General features: G+C 36.7%; 7 protein-coding genes across 7 annotated transcripts; 4 read left to right on the top strand and 3 right to left on the bottom strand.

Annotated features, from left to right (window-relative positions):
* Positions 1 to 880: 880 nt before the first annotated feature.
* On the top strand, positions 881 to 2863 carry FDP41_003587 (uncharacterized protein; the record flags this gene model as incomplete). The annotated part of the gene is made up of 1 exon (XM_044706907.1): positions 881 to 2863. The coding sequence occupies one exon, from the start codon at positions 881 to 883 to the stop codon at positions 2861 to 2863; it is 1983 nt and encodes a 660-aa protein (XP_044562308.1).
* A 314-nt stretch (positions 2864 to 3177) lies between these two features.
* On the top strand, positions 3178 to 3450 carry FDP41_003586 (uncharacterized protein; the record flags this gene model as incomplete). The annotated part of the gene is made up of 1 exon (XM_044706906.1): positions 3178 to 3450. The coding sequence occupies one exon, from the start codon at positions 3178 to 3180 to the stop codon at positions 3448 to 3450; it is 273 nt and encodes a 90-aa protein (XP_044562307.1).
* A 192-nt stretch (positions 3451 to 3642) lies between these two features.
* Positions 3643 to 4638, top strand: FDP41_003585 (uncharacterized protein; the record flags this gene model as incomplete). The annotated part of the gene is made up of 2 exons (XM_044706905.1): positions 3643 to 3885; positions 3970 to 4638. 2 exons carry the CDS (start codon positions 3643 to 3645, stop codon positions 4636 to 4638), a joined length of 912 nt encoding a protein of 303 aa, XP_044562306.1.
* Positions 4639 to 4647: 9 nt separating this feature from the next.
* FDP41_003584 (uncharacterized protein) lies at positions 4648 to 6330 on the bottom strand (the record flags this gene model as incomplete). Its single annotated transcript, XM_044706904.1, has 3 exons — positions 4648 to 5819; positions 5872 to 5989; positions 6034 to 6330. 3 exons carry the CDS (start codon positions 6328 to 6330, stop codon positions 4648 to 4650), a joined length of 1587 nt encoding a protein of 528 aa, XP_044562305.1.
* Positions 6331 to 6479: 149 nt separating this feature from the next.
* Positions 6480 to 7921, bottom strand: FDP41_003583 (uncharacterized protein; the record flags this gene model as incomplete). The annotated part of the gene is made up of 2 exons (XM_044706903.1): positions 6480 to 7146; positions 7299 to 7921. 2 exons carry the CDS (start codon positions 7919 to 7921, stop codon positions 6480 to 6482), a joined length of 1290 nt encoding a protein of 429 aa, XP_044562304.1.
* Positions 7922 to 8141: 220 nt separating this feature from the next.
* Positions 8142 to 11300, bottom strand: FDP41_003582 (uncharacterized protein; the record flags this gene model as incomplete). Its single annotated transcript, XM_044706902.1, has 1 exon — positions 8142 to 11300. One exon carries the CDS (start codon positions 11298 to 11300, stop codon positions 8142 to 8144), a length of 3159 nt encoding a protein of 1052 aa, XP_044562303.1.
* A 188-nt stretch (positions 11301 to 11488) lies between these two features.
* Positions 11489 to 13564, top strand: FDP41_003581 (uncharacterized protein; the record flags this gene model as incomplete). The annotated part of the gene is made up of 1 exon (XM_044706901.1): positions 11489 to 13564. The coding sequence occupies one exon, from the start codon at positions 11489 to 11491 to the stop codon at positions 13562 to 13564; it is 2076 nt and encodes a 691-aa protein (XP_044562302.1).
* Between the last annotated feature and the right edge of the window lie 4 nt (positions 13565 to 13568).

Genomic DNA, 13568 nt, shown 5'->3' with positions numbered 1-13568 from the left:
CATTACTTAATTTATCTTATTTGTCCTCTTCTCTTTCTTATTTATGAAATTTTTTCAGAAGTTCTTTACGAAGTGGGTATCTATCAAGTTGATGTGCTTTGGACAATTCTCTTCAAACAGCGTATTGCATGCTATGTGATCGGGATCACACTAGCAGGAATGAATTATGTACTATTCTCGAGTAAGGCTTTCATGGATACATTTGCCACATGTCTTCACCCATGTTGTCCGAACCGAATGAGAAAGTCAAACAGAAGGAGTTCCGTTTAAACTCCACCAACAAGGTTTCTTATTATTTTCAAGGAGAATTTCGAGTGAAACAATGATGCTAATTCCATGCGTTTGTTGAGAACATCCAAAGATCATGATCGGAAGAAAGCATTCCACACGTATCTATTACTCATTAGCAAATAAATTGTTTCCTTCCTCATGATGATCATCACAAATAATAATATGATGACCCACGAGTCCCCATTTTTTCTCAAACCACAATTCTTTCTTCCTCTCATCAAGCCTTCTCTTCCTTCATCATGGTAGAAAGGAATATGCAGGTAATGATGAGCAAAATTAATCGTTATTGTAGTACCTGAATGGTATCTGTCGAAAACTTGCAGCGCTTCTGAATTTGTAACTTCTTAGACCAAGAGTTGTTTACACAACAACAATTAACCTGCTCTCGGAAGAAATGGACATCCTTTGAATATTACAACATATTTTATTATTTACCATCTTCAACTATAAATTGATATGATTCTTACATGTAGTACATATCATATCCATTGATAATTGAAAAAGTGAAATCTCCCATATTTAAATTTTGATTGTATGGTCGTCGGCGGACCGTTAAGGCCGCTGCAGCAACAAATTGAAGGAGAAAAAAATGTGGAGAAGGCTTCTTCGTCGAGGTGTCCAACAAGCATCGTCATCTTCAACACCTCCCAACACAGAAGCAAGTCAAGCTGTAAAAACTGTTACGGCCAATTCAAGCCGCTTCGGAAGAAGATTTGTTATTGGATCGTTGATAGTCGGTGGTGGCATTACTCTTGGGGCTGTTGCTAAAGCCTATGAGAAGGAAGCAGAGGAAGAGATTGGAGTCATCCGAAAGAAGAGTCGATGGTTGAATTTGTTGTTTGGGTCCAAACCTAGTGATGAAAAACCTTCCTCAGAATATGGATTTGAAACACCCACTCTCATCAGCAGTGACAAATATGGGCAATTACTCTACGACCGATTCACTCATTCATTCTTTCATCGTATCTATTATTTGATTCATATCGGACAAAGATTGAATGAAATTATTTCAATTTTCTCACCTTTGGCTGTTTATGCTTTCGTACACTTCTTTGTGTTAAAACCTTTCTATAGACTCTTGTATACAAGAATTAAATTCGAGAATGGTCAAGAAATGTTGGAAAAAGCTGAGAGGGATCTCGATGAAAAGTTTTATTCATTTGTTGTGCAGAGTTTGAAGGATGGTGGTACCTGTTTCATCAAATTCTCTCAATGGCTCTCAACGAGAGCTGACTTATTAGACCCTCAAGTATGCAAACATTTTGCCACACTCCATTCCAATGCTCCAAAGCATCATATGAAGAATGTGAAGCAACTCATCAATGAACAATACAGAAAGAGAGAACACACCGACAAAGACATCATTGTATGGATGGACAGTGAACATCCATTGGCTAGTGGTGCCATTGGTCAAGTCTACAAAGGAAAGATGAGATATCACAATGACCAGACTGACATGGATGAAATTAGAGATGTCGCCATTAAGGTTAGACACCCTCATGTGGAAACACAAATTTTACAAGACTTGAAGATTTTAGAGCTACTTTGTGTCATTACCAGCAGATTCCTTCCATCTTTGGGTTGGCTTCAGCTCCAAGAAAATGTCAAGGAATTCACGAAATGCATGAAATTACAAACCAACTTTAGATTTGAGGGTGAAAATCTCAAAGCATTCCAAAAGAATTTCCAAGATTTCAAAAATACCATCATCTTCCCAACACCTTATTACTACTCTCCAAACATACTTATCGAAAGTTTTGAACCTGGAATTTCTATTCAACACTATATGGATCAAGCTCGTAATGACCGTGAAGTTTCATTGCCAAACCCAACACAACAACCAAACAAGGACATGGATGAGCTTGTAAAAGAAAAGGGAAACAAACCTATTCCTCCAGAAGTTGAACAACTTGACGCAAAAGAACAACAACGATTGCTCCAAAAGAAACACAGACATCGCGTTGCAGAGCTAGGTACTGATCTTTTCTTGAAGATGATGTTACACGACAACCTTCTTCATGCAGATCTTCATCCTGGAAACCTGCTCGTAAGAATCAATAAGGAAACCAATGAACCAATGCTTGTTGTGTTGGACGCTGGAATGGTCACCCAATTGTCACATGAGGATAGACAAAACTTTGTTGATCTCTTCTCTGCGATTATTCGTGGTGAGGGCTACTATGCTGCTCAACTAATGATTGAAAGATCGAGAAAGTTGAGAGAAAATAGCGGATACACTTTGACACCTGAAAATGCAGAAAAATTCAAGACTGAAATGGCAGATTTAATTACCTTTGTTCTCGATAAGCCAATTGAGGAAATTCAAGTTGGAAAAGTTATGGAGACTGTCTTGTCACTTGGACGACAGTATCACGTTCCTATCGAATCGACTTTCTCAACACTCGTCATTAGTACCATTGTTGTGGAAGGTATTGCCAGACAACTCAATCCACGCTTCCAGTTTGCCGTGAGCGCTCGACCTTTCTTGGCAAGAGACAAGACTCTCCGAATGGCCTATATTCAGAGTCGTTTGGGTAAGATCAAGGAAGCTGCTGAGAATCTCATCAAATAATTGTATCTCATCATAATGTTATGATGACAAATACCACACTCCAAAATAATTTTCACCCCACTCCCAACTTTTTCTTCGTTTCAAACAATAAACAAGCCGTGACATCTTTGCCTTATGATTTGTGTCGATATTTTGTTCAATGTCAACTTGGAGAGGAGAGGTATATACATGTTTTTTTAATATATATAAGTAATTAATATGATTTCGGAACATGTCGTCGGAACAGGATGCATTTCATTCCCTAGCCCGCCATTTTTTTACAACTTACAAAACAAAAAAAATTACACCCAATCCCACTCTCCTCAAACCCTACAATGTCTGAAAACAAGAAGGCTGTGATCAAAAACGCAGATATGGAAGAAAACATGCAACGAGATGCGGTTGATATTGCAGCTCAAGCATTGGACAAGTTCAACATTGAGAAGGATATTGCAGCTCATATTAAAAAGGAATTTGATAAGAAATACAACCCTACATGGCATTGTGTGGTTGGAAGAAATTTCGGAAGTTATGTAACACATGAAACCAAACACTTTATCTATTTCTACCTCGGGCAAGTGGCTGTATTATTGTTCAAATCAGGATAAAGAATTGATATTCCTAATAAAATTTCTAAGAAACATCTAGTTGTATATTATTTTATTATTGGATGATCTGTATCTTCATCATCATACAATGAACCGAGAAGCATCATCATTTAATAATGTATGATTATTGATCGGTTGTATATTGTATTGTCGTTCAATGGGCAACAAAGGCGATTCCATCATTAAAAAAAAATGAAGGAATTACAACTCAAAGAAACTCCCTCACTCACTTTTAATAACTTGTTGGTGCATACAAAAGGAAATTTATTGTGCTACATTTCGAATGGAAGTATTGTTACGAGAAGTTTATCTGAATTTTTTGCTGGAAAGGGAGAAGAGACCATCATTCCGAATATTTCCGATTATGAGGTCAAGCATTTGGCAATTTGTCTGAATGGAAAATGTTTGGCTGCCTCCTGCGACATTGGAGTGTTGGTAGGTACCGTTCAAACATATATTGATCAAGGGAATTTAATGATGTTTCTGTTCCAACTGATATCCCTTAATAATTTATTTTAGTTTTATGACATTTCAAGTTTTTCCCTGTTGTACTTTTACAAAATTGAAGGAAATGTCACCTTTTCTTTTGGTCCAATAGCAAGTGACGATGATCGAGTTTATGTGGGTGATTCATCTGGTAATATCACTTCTTTTGTCCTCCAATCGATGGATGACATCAAATTTGAATCTTCCGCAAATATTTCAACAGTGGCCATTAGTGCTTTGCAAGTTTTCTCTGGTTCCAAACTTTGTGCAGGACTGGCCAATGGAGACATTGCCTTCATTCACAATCTTAACACGATCATTAAATTGCACAAAAACAAAGTTGAAGCTCTCGAGTATCCATGTACAGGAATTCAAATCGTGAAGGATGTTGCTGTCACAGCATTTGGAAGCGGACACGTTCGATTGTATAGCTTGAAAAATGGGTTCAACAAGATGGCAGAAATTGCAGCACATTCGAAAGGAGTTTCTGCTCTTCATGCATGCGAAGATAAGGGTAGTATTGTTTTTGCAACTGCCAGTGAGGATTGTTCCGTATTCATCTGGAAGTATGACATTGAATTTTCAGCCATTAAGGGCGAACGCATTAAGGACTGCCTTCTCACTGGAGTACAGTTTGTGGACAATAATCGTGTGTTGGTCTCTTCCTTTGAGAAGAAAAGCTGCTATTTATTGGAATGCTAGAGAAGGAGCTTAATCCAAATCAAATAAATACTTATTTTTGAAATCGCACTGTTGGGGTTTCTCATCTGCTTCACATGGAGAGAAAGAAACTTTCTTTTTTCCTGAATTCTGTTCTGCCACCTGAACTTTCTTACTTTCTCGTTCTGAATCTACAGGTCTCAATTCTTGCAGTTTTGGGTTTGAAACCGCTGCAACATCCAATTCACTAGGAACTGTTTTCACAAAGGACGACAGTTGTTGAGAAGGCATTTGAGCAAGAGAAGACAACTTTGGAGCAACTGACTGCATTTGTGATGTTTCTTCATCTTGTGCACTAGTTTCATTATTTGATGCAATTTCCTCCACCAGCTTTGGAGTCATTTCGGTTGTTTCGGTATGTAAATGGGGGGATGTTTGCTTCTCTTCCTCTTCTTGTTCTTTTGGAATCTCATCAAAAATAGCTTTTTGAACGGGATCTGGTATGACTGAAAGTGACACTTTCAACGTTTTTGTTTTCTTGTCAAATTTGGCGGAAACCTTGTCACTATGAACGCTGTACGGCAAATGTATCTCAAGATGATATTTTGCAGGCTCATTAGAATGGAGCTTTAAAAAGTTTTCAGAGACGTCCAAATCCACACCGGCAGCCGAATCTAGATGAGGAAGAAAAATTCTTACACCAATCTCAGATGGTTTCGTTCTGTTTGTACTCGTGTAAGCGGAGTAGGTGTATTCTGACATATCAAAAGCATTCTTATATACAATTTCAAACTTGGGAGTTATTGGTTCATTCACTTCTTGGATTAAATTAGGTTTTGGAGATATTTTTGGTTGTGGCATCTTTAACTCTTCTTTTTCATCTTCCTGTTTCGTGTGTGTTGTAATTTCCTTGCCGTAGGACTTTATAATGGAGTTGGGATCAAATTTTTCTCTATCGTTATTTAACAAGGATTGTATGGTAAGTGAGGAAGGATCGCCTTTGCTTTTTACACCAAGCACTTCAGTATAATATTTCTTTTTAAGGGTCACGTTGCATTTTTTTTCAACATAATCCAAACAAAGCTCACAAATAAAATTCTTAAACAATAAATCTTTCAGGGCCCTTTCACAGGTTTTTGTGTTAAACACAACATCAATGACTGTTTCTTTTTCAGAGTCTCTTGGATTTCCAACAATTAAAGGAATTTTAAATTGAGTACCCTCTATGCGATTTGACATGAAAATTGGTAAACATTACAGAACGATGATACATACTCTTGTTTTGTTGTGTGGTTTTTTCTTCCTTGTACATTTCAACCTTATCACTCGAGCAAATATTTACAAAGAATTGTTTCGCATTCTTTTCTGCAGTTGAACATTGAATACAAAAACTCTAAAAAAAGATGAATCACAAAGAACCATAAAACATTGACTTACAGCTTTTGGAATCACAATAGATTCAGGCAACTTGCTTCCTTCTTGTTCCAACTGTTTGATATACAAATCCGTTTCCTTCAATGCGTTCGGATCGGAAATTTCTTTGGCATATTCCTCAAATAGCCTCAAAAACTCAGGATCTTTCATACATTGTTCTATTTTGTTTAATTCTTCCTTCGTGATGTCTAATTTTCTATCGTTGGAGAACAATGAAAGATCATTGAGTGATGGTGGTCCGATCTTCTTATTTCCCGACGTGGTCATTGACGATACGGATTTGATGGTTGTTGCAGACATTTTTTTTTGTAATTTTTGACCGCCAAAACTGTGGCATTGTATTTTCCTCTCTTGTTGCTATTATTATTACAATCAATTCAATTCAGTTGCTGTTCAATGTTGATTTATGGTGGGTCTGATCAGAGTATCAGCTTCTCGACGAGACGTGACTAGACATCAAAGGTGACGACGATTAAATCACTCAATTTGTTTTCCGAACATGCAATTTTCAGCTTGTCTTTGAAATATGTGATTTGCTTTGACAGCGATGGAACAAAAATCACATACGTGCTCAAAGTGTTAAAATTATTGGTGGCAAATCTTGCCATGTAATTCTCTCCTACTGCATTCTTAACCAGTTCTTCATAGTTGGGATTACTATAATTTGGAAGATCGAACACGTCATGATTGCGTGGTCTTCCAATTTGGCCATACGTCGTCATTCCCTTTGTGTAGACTTTACCCTTATTGGTGCCAATGACAATATGATCGGATCCACAGCAAATGTTCTCGATATATTCTCCAGGAGGAAGATGTGGAGTCATGTCCACCCAAGGCGTTATGTCAATAGTTAAGGGTGAAGAGCTTTTTTGTCTCTGGTGTTGAGGGTTTGGTGGATTTAATTGACCATAGCTATTTCGACCTGCTCCAAACAACTTTTCATCCGTCGTCAACACGATTGTAAAATACCATCCACATGAAACTTTGTTTACAATACCATCAAATCGATGTAAACGAGAGAGTGTATTAAATCGATCAGAAATTGAATCAGAAATTCCAAAGGATTCCTTTTCTCCCATCACATAAAGATTTCTTTTCGTTGTAATCAAGCAAATACTATCAACAGGTTCATTGATTGAAATACATTTGATGAAAAGTGCAAACATGTTGAAATTATTCGAAGAAACAATTGTTTGCAATGTGATGGTCATGTGACAATGTCTCGTTTCGTTCTTTTCGAGATCATTAAGATTATTCGGCATACATACCTATTTCCTCCAGTGACCAACTCGGCAACATCTTCATCAACCTCTAAAAATGATTTCAAATTCAATGGACTTTCAATCGCATCGGAATTTAGATCACCAACTCCATGCAACACCATTTCTTCATCCAACATCCAATAACACATTCCAGAAGCACCAATCATTCGAGCTCGAGGAATTTGTTCCAGAAATGGAACAGCAAGATCCGGATGATCCTCCAGTTTATACACCTTTCCCGATAAAGTCAAAAACAAAGCACCATTTTGTCCCGTTTTAATGTCTATAATTTGATCGGGAGACAAAAGATCAGGCCAATCCAATCGTTTCTTTTGATCCCCACAATACACATGATGATTGCTTGTTAGAAAATAGGAGGTGGAAAATTGAGTAGCCACTTGTATGATTGAGCCTGATCCTTGATCTCTCATTTCCTTCTCCAATGCTTCCAAATGAACCAATGATAAGAGATCCGATGATGATGATGATGAGGTATTCGTATTGTGTTGGTGGTTCTGATCATCCCGATCATGAACGCCTAGAAATGAATTGGTGTTGTAACCACAACAGAACGCAATGCTCCGAGATGATGAAAAGGAATGTTGTGAATGTAAATTTGAAAAAAACATTTTTTTTGTTCATTTCTTGAATAGGATGATGAATTGAGACTCGATAAAAATCACTAGGATTTCAAACAAAAAGGAATGTTGTTTGAAATCCTAGTGATTTTTAAGGTTGTGTTTGAATAGTTGTTGTTATTATTATTATTATTTGAAATGAAATGGTACAATATTTTCGAAAGGTTTTCACCCTCTAAAATTGAAGAGATGTCATCACACAATGTTGTGATCAATGATGTAAAATTCCTTTTGGTGATAAAAAGTTCATGACTTTGGATTTGAAATTGGCATGAGCTCCTCGAGGTGTATCTAAATCGGTGGAGGTTGGAACAATGGCTGAATTCTTTTCAAGTAATTGTTTGTGATGAGAAATCATTTCTTGATAGAGAGGTGAAAGTTGGAATCGTTTGAAGGCATCTTGCATGACTGTTTCAATATGTTTGGTGATGGATTCGAATAGATCGACGAGTTCATCATTTTCATCTTTGATTCGTGTTTTCACTTGAAGAATGGACTTTTTGTCGATATTGATGGCCTTGTCAGATGTCAATTCCACATAACCATTCAAGAGCTTAATGGCATGTTCATATCGTTGAGCTCTATTTCTCAAAAATTCATACTTGAGCCTCACCTCACACCAAAATTCAATATTCTCCGAGTTGTATTCTTTTTCACAATGTTTGATAAAATACTCTCGATGATGTGGTGAACGAATGGTTTCAATAAAATTATAAGAAAATGGTTCTTCTTGAGAATGAATCTCTTCTTCTGATTCTCCCAATAATACGGATGAGGAAGAAACAACTTGTTCACGTGGAGTGTATTGGTTGGTTTGGTGATTCAACTCATTAAGGGAGAGAGGTGGAACTCCTTTCAAATTAAGGGAAGGAACTTTAAATGGAGTATTGACAGTTGACATGGATCTGTCTTTTGATTCACCACTCGTGCCAGCAGAAAATGTTTCTTTCATGTCGTTCATGAACTTATCTTGAAGATTGTCTTGAATTTGAAAATGTCGATTCTTCAATTTCATGTCCTCATCTGAACAAGTGGAAGAATTTGACATTTCAGAAGAGTGATTTTCTTTGTGACGAAAACCATTAACGAGTGAGGTAAAATAATGCTCTCCAAAACTCTTTTGTTTCTTCAATGGACCTTGATTAGACACATTGACAGTTGACTGATGTGTCACAGGCTGCTCCGTATCACAATTAGTAAAGGAAATCAAATTCGAAGCACTGTTCGACGTAACAACCATCAATGAAGCACCACCATCATTCATCATTTGCTGTTGTTTAACCAACATTAAACTCTTCTTTGAAAGTTTTCTCTTCAACTGAGATCCAGAAATCGATTTCGAATTTTCATTTGAACTTTCATTCAAAGCATTGGATTTTCTAGTGAGAGCTTTCTTCAAACGACTCCATAATGGCCTTCCTTGTTCTGATTTCAACTTTTTTGTTGGAGATTCCACAGTTTTGTGAATTTCTTCTTCTTTGATTTCTTCATCTTCTTCATCACTACTTTCGACGTGATTCATTCCATGATCGTCATTGTCGTCATTATCCTCTTGCATGGAATTCATCACGGAAGATTGTGCCATCATGGAGTCGAGTGCGTTATTGTCAATGATTGTTTTGTGAAGAGTCACAAGATTCGAATCGTGTGAAAGATTTTGATTTTGTGTTAAAACAACTCCCAAAGAACGAACCATTGTGGAACCACCTTGAAGATTTTCATCAGTTTCGTCGTATTTTCTCTTACGTGCTGGAGATTTCTTTTTATCACTTCCAGTACTTGAAAAGGAAGAACTTGCTTGTTGTGCTCTTGTTGGCATACTTTCCATATTTGTACAATTATGGGAATTCTCAGAAGAATAGCCTTCTCTATGTGCATCATTACCACTATTAGTAGCTTGATGATTAGAAGTTGTGAAAAAAGTTCGTTGTTCCCTCAACTTGTTTTTCAAACTCTCAAGTTTTGTCTTTCTATAATCCTTCATCGAACGAATCAAAGATTTCTTTTTCGATTGTTGTTCTTTTGCTGTTGTTGATTGTTGACCAACTTGATTAAACTTGTCCTTCATTTGTTGTTGGGTATTACCAACCATCATCTTGTAAGCCTTTTCTGGAATGACATGAATGTGTTTCACACTCGAGTTTCCAGTTGTTGTTGTTGTACAATGATTCGATTGGAGAGGAGAAGTGAATGGATTTTTCATGGTGGATGGTGTCAAGAAGGATGGATTCTTTTTTGTTCTTGAATAAGTATCTTCGTAGGCCAATGAAAGATCTTCTGCTAATGCTTGTCTCTTTTTGTAATAACTTGGAGTTTTGAATGGAGATTGGACAAAGGTTTGACTTCGTGGTAGAGTGGTTTGAGAGTTGTCATGCAAGTGATGTATGACAGGAGAACAATCATTGGCACTCGAAGTAGGTGGTTCGAATTGAATGGGTTTCATGGTGACTGGCATGTTGTTGTTAGGATGATTGACAGTTGAACTCGATTGTGCATTCGCTTTGGGAGAGGGATTTCTTTTAAGAGATGCATTTCGATGGTAATTTGTTTTCTTCACAAGAGATGATTGCAAGTGCAATGGAGATTTCTTTTTTTGAGAGCCAGTGGTGGTGGCGAATTTGAGAAGAGGAGAAGGATGAGCATTTCGAAGAGAGGATTTGGTTTGTTGTGGACTGTTTACCATATATGGAGAATATCTGGGAGATGGTTTTTTACGTTGAAGATCACAGACATTGGATGGAGTCGTATTAATTGTATTGTTATTTGAAGGAGAATCTTCCATGAGTTGATTTGGTGAAATGGGACTCAATACTTTTCGATAAGGAGAAATAGGTTGTGTCTTTTCTAAATTTGGCGATTTTGGAGATGATTCATTTCCAGGACTAATTTCCATTTCATTCTCCTTATTCTCTAAAGGTGAATTCAATGCATCCATCAGCCATGCATCGTTGATTCTATAAAACTGAGACCCTTCTGGAGATTTCTCAAAGGCACGAGATCGTGAATGAATAATTTGAGTTTTTCTACAAGAAGACAATTTTGGTGATTGCCTTTTTTGTGGTGTTGATTGTTGTTGAGTTTGTTGGCTTTGCTTGGAAGGTGTAATGTTCAATGGTTGTGAATGTTGTGGTGATCCTACCGTTTGTCGTTGTTGTTTCAAATTTCGAAGAGGAGACAAGTCTTGAATTCGAAGTGTTGAAGAAGAAGAGAAGGGATTGTTCTGTGAAGGAGGAGAAGAGGCATTTGGAAAGGTAAAATCTCCTCCAATCATGGGTGGGGTTGAGGAGGAGGCAAACGGTTCTTGATTCATCGTTTGGACAGGTAAAGACATTGGATTTTCGGTGTTCTCATTCAACGCGCGTTGGATCATTTTTTTTTGACGTATGGCATATTGAAAATTGTTAACGGTCAAAAATTTGAAAGGCGGGAAACTATTTTGGTCAACGAATGTCAGAATTTTGATGTTTCAGTGATGATGTGAATCTTGTCTTTCGATCCAATCCAATATTACCCTCGTAATATTCACATCCCAAATATTCACTAAATTCCAAAAAAAAAATGTCGACTCAAAACACTTTCGAAGAATTGGTTCCTCCCGAAATTTGTTTTCAGATCTTTACCTATCTCGATTTTCGATACATGATGCAACAAATTCCGAAAGTGTGTTCCTCATGGAGAAACGTCATTATTACTCGAATTCACACCATTCATATTTATCCAAATGTGGAAAAATATATTTTTCAAAATTCGCTTTATGATCGACAGCATGCTTTTGAATCCAAAAATAATGAAAATGGAACAAATCACATCAAGATTGATGACCTTAATATTGAAAAAGACATTTTTCCATTCATTTCCTATTTAACTAAATTCATTCAAAGCAATTCGATGAAAGTTTACCATTTATTTATTCATGGAGATTTGAAACAAACACTTTTATTACACAATCATTCTCGTTTTATTCATCAATCTTTGAACGGTGGTGGAAAAATGGAATTTACATCTCGATTCGAACAAGAATCTGAAACATTTTTACAATTACTGAACGAATATGGAGAATATTTTCAAAATTGTTATACATGGCCTCTTTTTAACATGCATTCGAATTTGGATGGAACGGTTTCGAGTTCTATGGTGAGATTATGTGATTGTAATGTTGTCATTGACTTGTTGAAAAGTGTGTCACATTCTTTGAACACTTTGGTGATTAAGAACATACAAGGAAATTACCATTTTGCATCACAACTCCAACAATGTTCCAAGTTGAAAATTCTTGTTTTGGAGGACGTGACTCGAACGTATCATTTGGAATTGCCTGGATTAAGATTTCTCTACTGCAATGATATTTTTTATGTGAATAATTCGTTCGAAACTCCAGAATATTTTCATGTGAATTCCAATCTTACGAATTTTTCTGACTCTTGTCGACATGTTTCTTTTTGTGCCAATAACATGTCACTGATCCAGCTTGAAAATTTTCTCTCTCATCATTCAAATTACATTGAATCAGCAAAAATTGCAATTTGTAAGAATGAATATTCTGTCTCCAAGAAGGAAATGACGAAAATTGTAGAAAAATTAATGGAATGCATTTGTTTAATGCCCCGATTGAAATGTCTCGATTTGTCATTGGACATGATTTTTGACATTTGCATGTCATATTATCGAGATGGAGAAGAGAAAGTTTTTGTTGTAAAGAAAACGATGATTTTGATGGCCCTTCAAGGTCTCAAAGAATTGAGATTGAGTGGAAGCTCCTTTCTTGGCAATGGATTTGATGCATTTCTTGAAAAGATGATTCACTTGGAGTCACTGGCGTGCGCTGTATGCAATGAAGTGGATGAAGAAATACTTTTTGGTTTATTGGAAACATGTTTGAAAAAGTTGAAACGATTGGAGTTGCAAATTTCACAACCTTCGTACTGCACATTGAGTCCCACACTCTTGAAACATTTGTCTCAATTTCTTGTGAATCATTCTGAAACGAGTGCATTGACTCATATTTTAATCAAGAATTTGGATGCTGAAAACTCTGATCCTTTAATGGACATGCTGAATGATTTATACAAGCACTATGAACAGAATCGACCTTCCAGTCAAATACTTCATTTGGGGTTCCAATTTCGTAAAAAACCTTCGCAGCAAGCATTGGATAGCATTACCCACCAATGTAGACATTTCATTAAGGTTCACATGATGAGTCATGACGCCATCGATACCGATCCATTCATTCCATTCGATATTGACTATTCAAATTCACAACAAATGGATCAAGTCGTGTCAAAACGAAATGAGTTCAAACAACTAATTGCTTGTTCGAAAATCACATGCTTGGCGTGTGGAATGGTTTTGAATCGAAATGACTATGAAGAACATTGTCAAAGATTTCATTACTCACAAGATTTAATGTATGATCACTCGCTCAAAAGAAGAATGGATTTCAGTAACTATGAGATTCAATGTCCATCTTGTCATGCTGATGTACGGAGATGTGACTTTGATGAGCATGTCGAGAATGTTTGCTCTAGAAATCGAGTCAAATTATGTACAGAACCTAGAAAAACGTTCCAACAAATCATATCGGAATATCAGTCCATCCCTTCCAATACTGAACAACATGACAACCATTTGTAATAAC

The sequence above is a fragment of the Naegleria fowleri genome (assembly GCF_008403515.1).
Source record: "Naegleria fowleri strain ATCC 30894 chromosome Unknown tig34, whole genome shotgun sequence".
Lineage (NCBI taxonomy): Eukaryota > Heterolobosea > Eutetramitea > Acrasida > Naegleriidae > Naegleria > Naegleria fowleri.
Note: the sequence above shows the minus strand (reverse complement) of the source record. Positions and strands in the feature narration are given on the sequence as shown.